The 17,680-nt window shown below is 41.5% G+C and overlaps 2 protein-coding genes across 5 annotated transcripts; both read right to left on the bottom strand.

The window, feature by feature from the left end:
• Window positions 1-269: 269 nt before the first annotated feature.
• Window positions 270-7,506, bottom strand: LOC124074664 (major histocompatibility complex class I-related gene protein-like). 3 transcript variants are annotated; one of them, XM_046417827.1, is made up of 7 exons: window positions 7,357-7,505; window positions 6,546-6,815; window positions 5,344-5,622; window positions 4,702-5,004; window positions 3,906-4,010; window positions 3,386-3,472; window positions 1,011-1,115 (listed from the first exon to the last, which is right to left on the bottom strand). In XM_046417827.1, exons 1-6 carry the CDS (start codon window positions 7,412-7,414, stop codon window positions 3,411-3,413), a joined length of 1,077 nt encoding a protein of 358 aa, XP_046273783.1. In that variant the 5' UTR covers window positions 7,415-7,505; the 3' UTR covers window positions 1,011-1,115; window positions 3,386-3,410. The 3 variants fall into 3 exon arrangements, with proteins under 3 accessions (XP_046273785.1, XP_046273783.1, XP_046273784.1); XM_046417828.1 differs by lacking the exon at window positions 7,357-7,505 and adding an exon at window positions 6,999-7,146; XM_046417829.1 differs by lacking the exons at window positions 3,386-3,472; window positions 3,906-4,010 and having other exon boundaries at window positions 270-1,115; window positions 7,357-7,506.
• A 3,611-nt stretch (window positions 7,507-11,117) lies between these two features.
• LOC124074663 (major histocompatibility complex class I-related gene protein-like) lies at window positions 11,118-16,010 on the bottom strand. 2 transcript variants are annotated; one of them, XM_046417826.1, is made up of 7 exons: window positions 15,857-16,010; window positions 15,404-15,673; window positions 13,692-13,970; window positions 12,966-13,268; window positions 12,783-12,878; window positions 11,858-11,875; window positions 11,118-11,638 (listed from the first exon to the last, which is right to left on the bottom strand). In XM_046417826.1, the coding sequence occupies exons 1-7, from the start codon at window positions 15,903-15,905 to the stop codon at window positions 11,586-11,588; spliced, it is 1,068 nt and encodes a 355-aa protein (XP_046273782.1). In that variant the 5' UTR covers window positions 15,906-16,010; the 3' UTR covers window positions 11,118-11,585. The 2 variants fall into 2 exon arrangements, with proteins under 2 accessions (XP_046273782.1, XP_046273781.1); XM_046417825.1 differs by having other exon boundaries at window positions 12,783-12,890; window positions 15,857-16,009.
• Window positions 16,011-17,680: the final 1,670 nt, after the last annotated feature.

The raw sequence follows: 17,680 nt of genomic DNA, 5'->3' as shown, positions 1-17,680 counted from the left end.
TCTTCTTTCCTCATTCTTTCCTGACTTGTTACACAGCTAAAAACAAATGAAAACTATGTGACTGATTATATCAAAGGTGACCTTTAAATCTAAAACAAATGAAACTGATCAGTCGGTTCTGTCTGCAGCCAACAGTCGGTCATATCAATTCTGATGAAATCACTTCAATAAAAAGACATTTTGGATGTTGCTTCATGATATGGAAAAGAACCAGAAAGCTTTGACTGAAGTCACAGATGAGTGTGTGGACAAAAGGAGCTGAATGCTTGGAAGCTGAGGACTTTAATCAAGTCCACTTTTTTAATCAAGAATAGATTTGATTTGGACATTTGTGTTGATCAGTGAGCAGTAAAGTGGACATAACATCAACACCGTTTCTTCACATTCTGTTAATAATGTATTAATGTTAGATACATTTTTAAAATTTTACCTTAAAAACAAAATTCTGGCCATATCTTATTGCACCTTTAAGCTCAACCTAACATGTCTTTACATCCTTCTAAATGATTTGTTTCCCTTTTTCCCTAACAAAACAACATGGTTTCATCAGTCACTATGGAATCATTTTGAGCAGTAAAACATGATGATTAAATCAGCCAGCAGGTCGGAAAAATAAGCTTAAATAATCTTAAACATCCACACCACTAAAGTGCGACACACACGTAAATGCAGCAGTAACATTAATCCAAAAACATCAGAAATAAAACACGACTGAACATTTTACTGCATGAAGAGAACTTCTTAGGTTTCTTAATTTAAATACTTTTTACTGGTAGTGTTTAAATAGCTTAAGGTTTTGTGTGCAGTACTTTTACTTGTTTGGAGTATTTTCAGTGTTGTACTGACTGAAGTATCTGATTCCTGTTTCACCACCTTCAACACTTCATCATCATGTCATCATGACTTAAAGGCTTCGAGTGAAACTGATGCACATTTGGATTTTACAACATGGATGAAAGCAACAACTCAAGGACTAAACTCAAAGTCCTGACATCTTCATATTCCTCTCCTCCTCCTCCTCCTCCTCCAGTAAACGATCAATCCAACTGCAGCCATGGCAGCAGGAACAAACACAGCAGCAAAGATGAAGACGATCATGTGACTGGACTCCTCAGCTGGGAAGAAAAGTCAGTACAGACAAAGCAGGTGAGAACAGGTGATATCATCCATCCAAAGATTTATTCTGACTCACTTGTGGGTTTGTTTGTATGATCTTAAATGTGTTTCTGTAACCCAAACCCTAAAAAGTTCAGCAAAGTACAGTTGATCTGATCTCTTGATTACACTGTCTCATTGGTTTATTATCAATACTTTTTTTGGAAAACATTAATTTCCAGCTGCAGTGGAAGCAAACAGCTAAAACGCTCCACAAACCACAGACATTCACTTCAGTCTCCTCTAATCTCAGTCTGACCCCAGTTGGTCCTGATGTCTGCTTTGTCCAGTTTGGTGACGATGCTTAAAACCTCTGGATCAAGTGTGTGTTTTTAAGGAGAGGTTTGACTACAGCTACTTTAAAGGACTGGGGTACATAGCCTGTTATCAGGGACAGACTGATCAGGTCTAACAGACAGGTGCTAAGTAAGGGTAAAGCTTCTTTGAGAAGGTTAGTAGGGATGGGGTCTAAGAGGCATGTTGTTGGCTTGGATGAATATACGAGTGAGTATAGCTGATGGGGATCAATAGGTGAGAAGCAGTCAAGATGATTATCTGTTTCTACTGTTGGTTCTAAGACACTAGTGTTTGATGTTACATCAGTACCATCAGAACCTCTGTATTATACCAGGGTGCAAGTTTCTTTTGCTTTATGAGTTTCTTTCTTAGCGGAGCAACAGAGTCTAAAGTCGTCCTTAGTAAACTTGCAGCACTGTTCACGAAATGGTCGATTTGAGAGGGATTATTGTATTGTTCACTCGTATGGGGACATGATACTGAAGTTAATGACAATAGAACTGTTTCTTTAAATTTAGCCACAGCACTATCAGACAGGTATCTAGTGTAGGAGGTTTTTCTTGGTGGTATGAAGTCAAATAGTATAAACTCAAAAGTTATTAAACAATGGTCAGACAGAAGAGGATTTTGTTCAGAGACAGTTAAATGTTCTACATCAATGCCATATGTCAGAACAAGGTCAAGAGTGTGATTGAAGCAGTGAGTGGGTTCATGTACACACTGACAGAAGCCGATTGAATCTAAGAGAGAGATAAATGCTGTGCGAAGGCTATCATTACTATCATCCACGTGGATGTTGAAATCACCCATAATAATAACTTTATTAGTTTTACTGACCAGACTCGATAGGAATTCTGGAAATTCCAGTAAAAATTCAGAGTATGGGCCAGGAGCGCGGTACACTACAACAATAAAAATTGGTTGTATTGTTTTCCAGGTAGGGTGTGAGAGAGTAAGAATAAGGCTTTCGAATGAATGGTGGTTGACTTTGGGCTTTGGACTAAACGATAGGTTTGGGTCAAAAATGGTGGCAACTCCACCTCCTCGGCCGGTGTCTCGAGGAATCTGAGTATTAATATGACTTTGGGGAGTGGATTCATTTAAGCTGACATATTCTTCTGGTCGAAGCCAGGTTTCAGTTAAACAGAATAAATCTATATTATTGTCCAAGATTAACTCATTCACTAGTACAGCTTTAGATGAGAGAGATCTAATATTTAACAGTCCACATTTAATTCTCCTATTTGTTGTAGCTGTGGAGGTGTTGGTGTTGATCTTTATTAGATTTGTATGTATAACTCCTCTTTTTGAATTTGGTTCAATTAATTTAAGTGGTCGGGGGACAGACACAGTCTCTATGGGATATTGGGTGGGTAACTGTAATGGAAGCGCAGAGAGGCGTGTAGGACTGCAACTCTGCCTCCTGGTCTCAACTCTGGGTTGTCAGGGTTTTGGTTTAATCAGAAAGTCAGTCAGATTTCTACATATGAGAGCTTCTCCATCCAAAGTGGGATGAATCCCTCTCCTAATGAGACCAGGTCTTCCCCAAAAGGTCTGCCAATTATCTACAAAGCCCACATTGTTTGCTGGACACCACCTCGACAGCCAGCGACTGAATGATGACATGCGGCTAAACATCACTGGTCAGATTGGGTAGGGGTCCAGAGAAAACTACGGAGTCCGACATAGTTTTTGCGAATGTACAAACTGATTCAACATTAATTTTAGTGACCTCAGACTGGCGCAGTCGGGTGTCATTACCGCCGACATGTATTACTATTTTACCAGTTTAATAAACTGCTGTCACTGTTTTACTAAAGCTTGGACTGAAAAATCTAAAAATCACCTGCAGGTGAAAGATTTTCTTCACAAAGCGTCACAGAAAGTTCTTTGACACACAGTTTGTGTTCATGTCTCATATGAAGCCACTCACTGTGTTCAGCTGCTGTGTTTGTTATTCAGGGCTGAGGATTCAGTCTCTCAGAGAGCTCAGAGCTGTTGTCAGATGGAGGACATTTGGCTGAAAGGCAAAGCAAAGACGAGTCATTTTACTTCTCTCAGTTTGTGCTCACTCAGACTGATAAATAAATCTCTGCGTTTGTGTTTTCATGCGACTCCTCCTCCGATCTCGTCTCTCTAACGTCATCATATTATATTCACTGTAGGATCCAAAAGCAGCTCCACAGTGTAAACCTGAACACGTGTTTCTGATCCTGAGCAGCTCACTGCGACTCCTCTTCAAGATGAAGGCAAAAAGAAAAGCTGAGTTTGTCTTCTGTGCTCGTATCATACTGACACTGTGAGCCTGAGCCTCACACACTTTACTGCTGTTTCAAACTCATCTCCATGTGCTGGCAAATCAAAGTTTGCTTCACTTTGGATAAAAGCATCAACTCAAAGTCTGAAATCAAACCAGAGACAAAAGAGACAATCATTCTGTTCGGGTCTCTCACCTTCCTTCTTTTTGCAAACCAGGAACCATACAGCAACAGCAGCAGCGATGAGGATGAGAGCGAGAACCACCACAACAACCGCGATGATGACAGTCATGTTCTTCTCTGTGGAGCAGAAAACAACAGAAAACAGTCACAACCTGCACAGGTGAAGCAGCTCAGAGGAGAACAAACATCCATTTGTCAACCAGACCACAACCCTGCAGACAGACAGACACTAAATGTCTGTTTGTCCTGCTGCTGCTGCTAATTTACATTTTTAACCAAATTAATCAACTTGTCGGGACAAAATTACTGCATCTGTGCTTGTTTGTCCTTCTTGAGTTTTGTTGACTTTGTTTAGCTGAAGTCTGTGTTGGTTTTTGGCACAACGAAAACTTCAGACAATCACATTCAAATTCTTTAAGAATTTTAACAGTAAACAAAAGAAATTAAAGTTAAACAAAAGATAAACATGCTTAAAAACTGCATACAGAAATGAAAACAAACAACTTAACTTGCATTTTCTAAGTTTCACTATGTTTCTCTGTAATCTCTTTAAAACTTTGACTTTAATGAAGAAACATAAGTTTGAATCTTTTTAGGGACGTGTTGATCCTCTTGTCAGGGTCCAGAGGTGAACGTGTGTGTTGCTTTAAATCTAATCTGAGCCTTAAAATTACAATATAAAAACTGATGAAAGAAACAACAAAACTACAGAAGGAAACAAAACTTCCCATCCAACACATGAGAAAACCTGAACTGCAGGTTACAGTAAAATAAATGTGTGTTTCCCACCTTTTGATCTCAGTCTTACCTTCATTGGTCCTGATGTCTGCTTTGTCCAGTTTGGTGACGATCTCCTCCTTCACACCTGAGAGCTGAAACACACAGGTGTACCTGCTCCAGTCTTCAGGTGTGACTGATGAAAGCTTCAGCTCAGCACTCATCTGGAAGGTTCCATCGTGGTTGGGGAGGATCTCTCCGAGCTCCACGTCCTCATGAAGCTCCTCTCCATCTTTCCTCCAGCTGAGTGTGGCTCTCTCAGGGTAGAAACCTGTAGCGTGGCAGCTGACTGGAGAGGAGGGAGTCTTCTGGAGGAGAGACACTGAGGGAAGATCTGCAGAGAGAGAAAGTGTGACAAAGAGAAGGAAAGAGACAACAAAGAGAGAAGGAAACTTTCTCCAGTCAGCTATGATCTGACAGCTTTTACACTTTACAGCAAATTCAGTCACAGTGTCAGAGTTCAGTGGAAATATTTCTATTTGCAAACACTGAAACTGTGCAAGTTTACTTCATTTATACTGTCTGTGCACTGGTTTATACAGTCTCAGTGTTTTGACAGAAGAAGCACGTAATATCAGACTGATCAGAGTGACAACACAGTGACAGTTCAGTCTGAGCAGGTTATATGAACATTATTGTGTCCATTAAACCACATCAGGTCATGTGACTCTACCTGTTCTCAGCAGAGAGCTGTTGCCATAAGCCAAATACGTCTTCAACCTCTGAGGGTAAATCTCAGTGAGGCGTATCTCATTGTTTATTGTTCTTGCTTTGTCAGCATCCCAGCTCAGTTTGGTGCTGAAAGCCTGTGGTGTTGGAGCGACCCACGTCAACGTCTTCAGGTCAAATGATATCAAGTCTTCTCCATCATAACCGTACTGGTCAAATCCATTAACTTCTCCAGTCTCATCATCCCACTCACAGCCACTCATCCTCTGCAAAACATGGACACCTGAGAGAGAGAGTATAAACATGTTAATTAACATGAATATCATGAAGTTCACAGTCAGCCATTTTATTACTCGCAGACCTTTTTATTATTGTTATTATCCATCCTCCAACTTCTGACTTATGTTTGGCTGAGATCAGTGGACACACTGCATGGATTTCATGAAGAGCTTTGCTTGTTTATTTATCTTCATGTCATAACTTAAATCACAGCTTAACATATCAATTTATTCTGCTTGTTATGCTGTGTAAACATTACTTAACCAGAACTGGTGATTAATCAATGCTCTTTGTGCCCCTTATTGTAAAGTGGAAAACATGGATCCCTTAAGCAGCACTTCATAAATGCATAAGGCTTCAGAACAGCATTACTGAACCATAATTAACCCTTTAACAATGGTGTGCTTTCTGCACAGCTGGACACAAAGGAGACTGAATGTAACTTGAATGTTATTCCTTTTCTTTTGTTTCTCTCGCTATGAGGCTACAATGCTAACCACTGCACCACTGTGCCGCCCTGTTTGACTGCACAGTTTAGTTTAGAATTTGATGACATGTTTTCTCCTTCTCAGCAGTAACTGTTACAGATTACACGTGTTTCCTCAACATTGTCACTGGGCTTTATGAGCTGTTTATCCATCACTGTGTACTTATTGATTTAGATGCAGACCAACCTGCTCTCATTATGTGCAGATTTACTACATTATTGTACAACCTGTTTACATTTTACTGTTACACACCTGGTTACCACAGGATTATATTTTATCTTAAATAAATACTATTGCTATATTGTAGCTGCTCTGTGCTAAATATGTCAAAGATTCTAATTTGGTATCGTTCCTCTGACGTCATGTTTCTTTGGGCCTTTATATTTTTAAACATCTTTTTGCAATAAAAAGTGAAATCTATCACACAGAAACATTTTACCTCCACTTTGGTTGAAGCGCTGCGTCAACGTATGAATCGTGGCTTTAAAGTAGTTGGGCAGAGTTATCGAACACGCTTGGTTGTAGAACTCAAACTGCTGAAGATCATTTTGGAATAACTTTTTCGACCAGTCCTGTTTGGCTTCTGGTGTCTTTTTGTTGGAGTCGCAGGAACCCGCCAGAACATCATCGACAAAACCGACGCCAACAAACTCCGGGAAGTTTGGCAGGCCAGAAGACGCAATGTAGAAATACTTCAGGGAGTGTTTGACTGCAGGACGAACAGGTTTATACATTCAGTATGAATATAAAATGAATATAACACATACAAATAAAATATACAGACATAAACATGACGTATTCAATAGGATTCAGTGAAAGTAAAGTGCGTCCCTGAGGCAGGCAGGATGAAAATTCAAAGAGCTTAACGTAAATATTTAAAGGGTTTTGTTACCTGCTGATGAAACGTGACATAAGAGAAGAAACAAAAATAAATGTTTCATCTTGTCTCGATGAAAACGTGTGGGTAAAGGACCGAGTAGGTCGAGAGGACTGAAGGTGGGAGCCGCAGTAACTACTGACAGAGTTTCCAACCTTCAACTTTAAGATCAGTGTTTTCTCACGTTTTATAAACAATCTTCTTCTTCATTTCTACATTTATCATTTCTATTTGTCTTCTCTGCAAGTCCTGTGATTAATCATCAAAGACAATCAAACGCACCTTCAGTTCGTGTGTGCAGAGCGGACTGAGTTATATGAGGAAACGACGCGTTTTGTCTTTTAACATCAAACTTAAAATAAAGTGAACTGACCTGCCACCGCCACATGTAGACCTGTTCCCAGGAGGACCACGAAGACCAGGGTCTTCATTTTGCAGATTTTCCAGGGTGAAATGTTTTGACCCACAGACAACCTCGCTTTGCTGCTTCGTCGAGAGCGAAAGATGAAGTGAGGACTTCAGGGGCGCGTCCGTGTGAGCCAATGAGAATTCAGCTCGAGCCCAACGTCACTTATAACTCGGTAAAACAGACCCATTGAGGTTACTAAACGAAAGTGAAAGTCAAAACGGAATTGTGATGGTCTGAATATCTCATTAAATTTGTTGTAAGGTTTTTTTTTTCAAACAAATAAAGTCTCTGGCCAAATGTGTGTGTGTGTGTGTTTGCGTGTGTGTGTGACGATTGTTTTGACCAGTCAAAGCACAGGTGTGACATGAAAGATGAAAGATGAAAGTGACATATTTTGTCATTGACATACATTTATTATAAATCGCATTATGAGCTAATATGAATAAAAATAGCAGAAACACCCCATATTGTACCAACCTGTTGAATAAAAATGCAACAAACGTTTACACTAAACAACACAAAAGACAGAAATGTTGCTTTGACTTCAGACAAACACACAGGAAACTGTGTGGAAACCAAATGGTCAGCAGTTTCCACAGTTTCCCAACATGTCATCAAAGTATTTACAAACCTTCCAAATAAATCTGAGACTGATAATGTGAACAAGTCATCCTGAATGTGCTGAGCATGAGACATGTGGAGGGAGATTTCTTCACACACATTTCTGTTTACAGCCATCATCTTCATCAGCAGCACACTCTTCCCTCCTTGTACAACTTCAGTCCTGCAAGAAATGATGATGCTGTGAATAACTTGAATAAAATAGGATCCATTTGGACAAATATTCAATAGAAAACAGCACAATGACAACATACTTCATGTTTCATCTCATCAGCTTCATAGATGTTTATTCTGAATCTGATGTGTGTAACATGTCAGCCTCCTTTAATGTCACACTGTTTGATAGTTTAGCAAAGTGAATTTTGATTTTCTTTGTGCATAAGAGATGAAGACTGAGATAATACATGTACTCCTATGATCTTAGAAGGCTTTACAACACACACATTTCCCTGTCTTACCTTGAGCTGCTGTGGTCTTCATGCTGATCCAACATGTCCAATGAGTTAATGACTTTTATGCTCGTTTTGACAGGGACAACACTGAAACGGCCACCAACACCAGACTCTCAGCAGACCACCAGCCCCTCACCCTCACCTCCACAGACATCTGCGCTGCACTGAGTAGGACCAACGCACACACAGCTGCCGGCCCAGACGGCATCGCTGGTCGTGTGCTAAAAGCATGCGCGGAGCAGCTCGCCGGGGTCTTTACGGACATCTTCAACCTGTCCCTTGCCCAAGCAGCTGTGGCAACATGCCTCAAAACCACCTCCATTGTACCAGTCCCAAAACACTCCAGCCCAACATGCCTGAATGACTACCGCCCAGTTGCACTCACACCCATTGTCATGAAGTGCTTCGAGCGGCTAGTTCTGTCACACCTGAAGAGCTACCTCCCACCCACACTGGACCCACATCAGTTTGCCTACCGCAGCAATAGGAGTACAGAGGATGCAATTTCCACAGCACTGCACTCTGTGCTCACACACCTGGACAATAACAACACATGAGCACGGATGCTGTTGATGGACTTCAGCTCAGCATTCAACGCCGTCAGACCGTCCAAGTTAATCAACAAACTTGGAGATCAGGGCATCAACACCTCCCTCTGCTACTGGATCAGAGACTTCTTGACCAACAGACCTCAGCATGTTAGGTCAGGCAACATCTGTTCCTCCACCATCACACTCAACACAGGCGTACCACAGGGCTGTGTGCTGAGCCCATTCCTCTTTTCCCTCTTCACCCATGACTGTAGGCCTGCACATGGATCCAATTCCATCATCAAATTTGCTGATGACACCACAGTTATTGGCCTCATCACCAACGGCGATGAGACAGCCTACAGGGAGGAGGTACAGCACCTGGCCACATGGTGTGCAGACAACAACCTGCTCCTTAACACCAGCAAGACAAAGGAGCTCATTGTGGACTTCAGGAGGGAGAGAGGAGGCACGCATACCCCATACACATCAACGGGATGACGGCTGAACATGTCTCCAGCTTCAAGTTCCTGGGGACCTACATCTCAGAGGACCTGACCTGGACCACCAACACCTCCAGCTTTGTGAAAAAGGTTCACCAGCACCTCTTTTTCCTGAGGACACTGAAGAAACACCATCTGTCTTCAGCCATCCTGGTGAACTTTTACCGCTGTGCAATTGAAAGTATCCTGACCAGCTGTGTCACAGTATGGTATGGGAACTGCTCGGTTGCAGACCGCAAGGCGCTACAGCGAGTGGTGAAAACCGCCCAACGCATCACAGGGACTCCACTTCCAGGCCTTGAAGACATCCAGAGGAAACGCTGTCTGCGTCGAGCTCGCAGCATCCTCAAGGACTCCTCCCACCCTGCTCGTGGTCTGTTTGCACTCTTGCCGTCTGGCAGGCGCTTCAGGAGCCTCAAGACCAGGACCAGCAGGCTGAGCAACAGCTTCTTCCCCAGGGCTGTCTCCTTACTGAACTCAGCCCCCCACTAACACCCTCACCCTACACCACACTCCACTACACCACCCTATCCTAACTGAGTACTGAGTGTTGCACTAGTTCCTCTACCTCACTGTTAATATAGTTAGCCTACTGCCTATCGCTGTACACACCATATTGTCAATGCACTAGTGATTTATAGCTTAATATAACATCTGTAAATATCAGTTGTAAATTGTGTTACAGTTTCCGCCTACACTGGATGCACATTAAAGCACATATCCATCTGTATAGTATGTTCATAGTACTTAGAAACCCTGTATATTATGACAACTACCTGTATATCATGTTTATAGTATATCTGTAGCATAGACACCTGTACATACCCTGTACATACTGTAAATTACTGTATACCTGGCACTTACTGCTTATTGCACTTCTGGTTAGATGCCAAACTGCGTTTCGTTGCATTGTACTTGTACATGTGTAATGACAATAAAGTTGAATCTAATCTAATCTAATTAGTGAAAACACAGCGCTGTTCAGCTTCTGGACTTCACCTCCTCCGGACCAGGTCAGGTGTGCAGCACCAGTTACCATGGTGATCTAACCAGGTTCAACATCCCGTGCTAACCCATTAATCTGGTTTCATGGTGAAACCCTCGGGATGAATCTCCTGTTTCATTTCATATAAAAGCAGCAAGACCATCCAGCAAAGATGAACGTCGCCATTTTGTAATTAGTGCGGCCTTAAGATTGTTCTGAAGCCAATCTGAAATGTTTTAAGGTTTCATGGGGAAGGTTTGAGACTGGCCCGTAGTTAATGATCACACATGGATCTACAACACTGCAGGTCATCTGTAGTCAGTGACAGTGAGATAACAGCACACTGAAGAAAGTGTCAGGTGTGCCGCCATGACGAGACATCAAACTGCTGCTAACATTCACATGACTGCAACTACAGTCACAGGTGAACATGTGGACTTAAGGAAAGAGACAAACATTTGAAAGTTGTGGACTTTATTGAAAAGTGAAGTACAAATGAAAAGAGCAACACATTCAATTTTCTCATCCATTTATGCTCATCAATACTCAGTAACAAGTTGGACACTTTGTGCCAAACGTTGGCTGTGCGTTGCCATGGAAGCCCAGTATTCATGTTAATGATGTTTTGAACACAACACCAACCTGACGTGTCCTCAAGCTGCCTTTAAGTCCTTCACTCACCAGAGCAAACAGCAGACGCTCTGTGGTCTTATATCTACATTGTATCTGCTCAGGCTAAACTACACTGACTGACTTGATAGGAAACTTCATGTGAAAGCTTTGACTCGCTCAGTCCAACCACCATCACCGTCTATCAGGTTCAACCAGCCTCACCAACAGCCTCCAGTTGGCGACTCAGGTGGTTTGACAACATAAAGATTCATGAAAATGTTGGACACAGTTTTTACAACTGATTTTAAATGTCAAATAGAAATGGATAAAGTGACATAAAACTATGACTTGTATCATTTACGCATTAGGCAAATGAATTATAAGTACTATGACACTTTCATTGCAGGAAGTCATCTTTCAGTCTCTTTTACTTCTGTGAAGCTGCATAATGTGATACAAGTCACATGCAGGAACTCATCCAGTGCGTTTGTCAGTCAGGTCTTGGATTCAGGTTCTCAGAGGCCTCAGAGTCGTCGTCAGGAGCTGTGTGGTCAGAAACAAACTGTGAAACTGCATCAAGTCCACTTTTATAAACAGGAAAAACAGGAAACAAACTAGAACAAGTTTGTCTTTTAATCTACAGCATAAAGTTTGTGTCAGATTAGCAGACACAAAGTAAAGATTGATGAACTGAAAAATGAACAAACAATAAACATCTCATCTATTAATGAATGACACGAATTTTCACAAAAGCAAACTTACTCTCTGCTGGTCTGAATCCTGAAACACAGATGAGAGGTTACAGAGTTAAAAGTTCAATCTGAATTTAAGAAAGAAAACAAAAACCACAGACTTGTGCTTTGAGTATAAAGGCAGAACTGCAGCTTTAACATGTTATTCATATAAAATCCTTAAAGACTTTAAACTGAAATATCAGCATCAGATGAACATCTCAATAAGAGCAGACATGATAATAATATTTTAACTCCTCCACAGCAGAGCCGATCAGCATATCAGATACTGACAAACACCAAATACTGCGCATCCATACCTACAGTGTGTACTTATACTAATGTACGGGGGGTAATAAGTCCTTTATTTATTTTGATTCCACTTGCCAGTGAGTTGTCATTATTTTCTGTATATTGTATTGGTTATATAGTTCCCCTACGGGACAGTGTAATTTAGCTCCACCTAGAGAGCCCCTGTAGACCTGGTAAGGGTGACCCACTCTTGTCTCCAGTCTACTACATGCTGTCCACGTGGTAAGTCAGGGTCGAATGAGCTCTGCCGGACTTTAACTTTATTGTTTTACTGTTAAAAGTTCACATTCTGGTATTGTGGCTTGATAGACGTTATCAGGAGCAAAACTCTAATCACTGCTAGCTTAAATGTAGCAGCAGAGCCGCCCTGTGGTACTGTGACAGATGCTAATTTTGGTTTAATATTTCAGTGTGCTTTTCACTGCGGCTCTCATTAGCACTCTGGCTGTGAGACGCTGTCTTCCTGTGTTCCAGGTACATATTAATAAATGGCGAGCTGAGCCGAGAAGAAGCTTTCTTTGATTGACAACGCAGAAGACAGTACACACTAACACATACAGAACATCTGCTGAGGACCTCTGAGCTCCTCTGAACATCAGCCAGCTCAACCAAACCAACAGTGGAGTAACGATGGCTTCACTCACCAGTTCTGTTCCTTCTCCACATGAGGAGTCCACAGATGCAGAGTGTCAGCAGCAGAAGTCCTACAACAACTCCAACAACTGCACCAGTAGGAAACTCTGAGGGAGGAACTGGAACCAACACAGAACATTCACACTTTGTCTCCACCACTGGAAGGAACAAACAGAAAATGATCTCAGTCTTACCCCAGTTGGTCCTGATGTCTGCTTTGTCCAGTTTGGTGACGATCCCCTCCTTCACACCTGAGAGCTGAAACACACAGGTGTACCTGCTCCAGTCTTCAGGTGTGACTGATGAAAGCTTCAGCTCAGCACTCATCTGGAAGGTTCCATCGTGGTTGGGGAGGATCTCTCCGAGCTCCACGTCCTCATGAAGCTCCTCTTCATCTTTCCTCCAGCTGAGTGCGGCTCTCTCAGGGTAGAAACCTGTAGCGTGGCAGCTGACTGGAGAGGAGGGAGTCTTCTGGAGGAAAGACACTGAGGGAAGATCTGCAGAGAGAGAAAGTGTGACAAAGAGAAGGAAAGAGACAACAAAGAGAGAAGGAGTGAGAGAGGGAGAGGGGGCAGAGAAACATAAAAGAAAATAAAATTTGGACTCAGACAGAAGGGAACGACACAACCACTAAAGAAACTTTCTCCAGTCAGATAAGATCTGACAGCTTTTACACTTTACAGCAAATTCAATCACAGTGTCAGAGTTCAGTGGAAATATTTCTATTTGCAAACACTGAAACTGTGCAAGTTTACTTCATTTATACTGTCTGTGCACTGGTTTATACAGTCTCAGTGTTTTGACAGAAGAAGCACGTAATATCAGACTGATCGGAGTGACAACACAGTGACAGTTCAGTCTGAGCAGGTTATATGAACATTATTGTGTCCATTAAACCACATCAGGTCATGTGACTCTACCTGTTCTCAGCAGAGAGCTGTTGCCATAAGCCAAAAATGTCTTCAACCACTGAGGGTAAATCTGAGTGAGGCGTATCTCAATGTATTTTATTCTTGCTTTGTCAGCATCCCAGTTCAGTTTGATGCTGACAGCTTGTGGTTTTAGAGCGTCCCATGTCAACGACTTCAGGTCAAATGACATGAAGTCTTCTCCATCATAACCGTACTGGTTAAATCCATTAATCTCTCCAGTCTCATCATCCCACTCACAGCCAGTTGTGAGCTGTAAAACATGGACACCTGAGAGAGAGAGTATAAACATGTTAATTAACATGAATATCATGAAGTTCACAGTCAGCCATTTTATTACTCGCAGACCTTTTTATTATTGTTATTATCCATCCTCCAACTTCTGACTTATGTTTGGCTGAGATCAGTGGACACACTGCATGGATTTCATGAAGAGCTTTGCTTGTTTATTTATCTTCATGTCATAACTTAAATCACAGCTTAACATATCAATTTATTCTGCTTGTTATGCTGTGTAAACATTACTTAACCAGAACTGGTGATTAATCAATGCTCTTTGTGCCCCTTATTGTAAAGTGGAAAACATGGATCCCTTAAGCAGCACTTCATAAATGCATAAGGCTTCAGAACAGCATTACTGAACCATAATTAACCCTTTAACAATGGTGTGCTTTCTGCACAGCTGGACACAAAGGAGACTGAATGTAACTTTAAAATAATTCTGTTATTCCTTTTCTTTTGTTTCTGGAAATGCAGAAACACAAACATAACATGTCCACATAGTGCAGGCTGAGTCTACTGAATAACTGCTACTATAAATATTATTATTATTATTACTGACAACTGTTAACTAACTGTTAGTTAATGCTTATCATTATTCTAACAAATGTTAATTATTGTACCCTCATTGTAAAATGTTATTAGCGTGTCAAACTGTTCACTGGGGCTTCATAAAACATAAGAAATTCACACACAAATCCAAATTAAAGAACCAAAAACAAAGCTGAAAATTTGAGTGCATCCATCCATTTTCTTCCACTTTGTCCGTCAGGGTCGCGGGGGGCTGGAGCCAATCACAGCTGACTATGGGCAAGAGGACTGGTCCTCAGGCCCACCCTGGACTGGTCAGTCAATAGGACTGACACACAGACGACCACACACGCTCACACGTAGGGACGTTGTAGCCAGTTAACCTCTTGTGCATGTTGTTGGGACTGCGGGAGGAAGCCGGAGTACCGGGACAAAACCCACGCAGGGACAGGGAGGCTACAATGCTAACCACTGCACCACTGTGCCGCCCTGTTTGACTGCATACAGTTTAGTTTAGAATTTGATGACATGTTTTCTCCTTCTCAGCAGTAACTGTTACAGATTACATGTGTTTCCTCAACATTGTCACTGGGCTTTATGAGCTGTTTATCCATCACTGTGTACTTATTGATTTAGATGCAGACCAACCTGCTCTCATTATGTGCAGATTTACTACATTATTGTACAACCTGTTTACATTTTACTGTTACACACCTGGTTACCACAGGATTATATTTTATCTTAAATAAATACTGTTGTTATATTGTAGCTGCTCTGTGCTAAATATGTCAAAGATTACAATTTGATTTCGTTCCTCTGACGTCATGTTTCTTTATATTGTTAAACATTTTGTTGCAATGAAAAGTGAAAACTATCACACAGAAACACTTTACCTCCACTTTGGTTGAAGCGCTGCGTCAACGTATGAATCGTGGCTTTAAAGAAGTTGGGATATGTTATCGAACACATTCGGTTGTACACCTCAAACTGCTGAGGATTGTTCTGGAATAACTTTTCCACCCAGTCCTGTTTGGCTTCTGGTGTCGTTTTGTCGGAGTCGCAGGAATCCACCACAACATCATCAACAAAACCGACGCCCACAAACTCCGGGAAGTTCGGGAGTCCAGAAGACACAGTGTAGAAATACTTCAGGGAGTGTTTGACTGCAGGACGAACAGGTTTATACATTCAGTATGAATATAAAATGAATATAACACATACAAATAAAATATACAGACATAAACATGACGTATTCAATAGGATTCAGTGAAAGTAAAGTGCGTCCCTGAGGCAGGCAGGATGAAAATTCAAAGAGCTTAACGTAAATATTTAAAGGGTTTTGTTACCTGCTGATGAAACGTGACATAAGAGAAGAAACAAAAATAAGCGTCTCATCTTGTTTTGGTGAAGATGTGTGAGTTAAAGTTCAGCTGGTTTGTCTTCTGGAAGTTCCGGAAGTTAGCGGTGTTTCCGGTTATCGCGCTCCAAAGAGGACAAAAGTCCAGCCAAGAATACGAGAAGAACCGAAGACACACAACAGAGACCGAGTTGTGTGTAGTGTGCGACATAAACCGAGTTAGCCACACAAAAACCCACAAACTGCATTTACAGACCTGCTTTAGACGGATAATATGAACTGAATTGAAACAAAAATAAATAAAATAATAATAATAATTAAAAATAATAAAAAGCAAAACTCTTACTGACTAAAAATGTTTGAAGTAGACCTTCATCATGTCACAAAGTAGAGTCTGACTTTCACTATTAAAGATAATCTATAATCAACATTCAATATAGAGTCATTTGTTTTGTTTTCTACTTTGAATAGGACGTCATATACAACAAAATTATGAGCTCATATTTAAATTCACTTTTATTCTGACGTTGTGGCTCAGGGGTCCTCAACCCCCGGGCCGCGGCCCGCTACCAGTCCGTGGGTCATTTGGTACCGGGTCGCACAGAAAGAATAAGTAACTTACATTATTTCCGTTTTATTCATTATCTGAGTCAAATAGAAGATATCACATGGTGTCAGCAGTGCTATGCTGCTGACACAAAAGGCACGGAACGGTCCACATCGACGAGAAAGAAAGGAGTGAAATTTGGTGGAGGATAACATGTGAAGTAACGATGAGAGTGAAGATGTGCAGAGGAGGGTAGGAGTTAGCATGTCGGCTGGCGCACTTACTGCTACGTTTAACATCCAGCCACCTGAGCCTTTCAGTTTCTCCAAGCAGCTCGAATGGACAAAGTGGATCCGGAGATTCAAGAGATTTCGACAAGCGAGCAACTTGTCTGCAAGCTCCAAAGAGAATCAGGTTAACACTTTAATATATTGTATGGCGGATGATGTTTTGAGAGGGTTAAAGCTCAGCGAGGATGATCAAAAAAAACACCCGAAGGTGGAAGACGGCTTCCACAATTTCTTTGTAGTGAGAAAGAACGTTGTCTGTGAACGTGCGCAATTTAACTTGCATAAACAAGAAGCTAATGAGACTGTTGATGCATTCGTCACCGCTTACATGCATTAGCAGAGCGTTGTAATTATGGACCATTGCATGATGAACTGATCAGAGACAGGATCGTGGTGGGGCTTGCAGACACAAAACTTTCCAAACGCTTGCAGATGGAGAAAGATCTGGATTTGGAAGAAGCTATCGATATGGCAAGACAGTCGGAAAAGATATAAAGACAACAGAACACTTTTAGGATTCAAGGATTCAAGGAACTTTATTGTCATACCAGCTCACATTCACATGTTTATGGTACGAAATTTGGACTCAGGTCCCGGGAGCAGTAAGTGGACTGTAAAATATAAAAATATAAAAACATAAAAATATAAAGTACGACCGAAGCCAGTAGTGTAATGCAGATGGATGCAAGCTACGTAGACAGACTGGTAAAGAAAAGACAGAAAAATGAAAAGCACAGATACACTAATCAAAAAAACAAAACAAAACAGTGGAGCAAAGCCACGCCAGCGTATGCAAAACAAAGGTAAAGACACTCGTAGCTCACAGTGCTACAAATCTGGAGGGCCTTCTCACCCCAAACACGAATGTCCTGCTAATGATGCAAAGTGCCTCGTCTGTGGGAAAAAAACGTCCCTATCAGCGCGTCTGTAGGACAGTGGCGGTCCTAGCCTGAATGGTGTCCGGGGCGAACAGCCC

This window comes from Scatophagus argus, chromosome 17, assembly GCF_020382885.2.
Source record: "Scatophagus argus isolate fScaArg1 chromosome 17, fScaArg1.pri, whole genome shotgun sequence".
Taxonomy (NCBI): Eukaryota; Metazoa; Chordata; class Actinopteri; family Scatophagidae; genus Scatophagus; species Scatophagus argus.
Note: the sequence above shows the minus strand (reverse complement) of the source record. Positions and strands in the feature narration are given on the sequence as shown.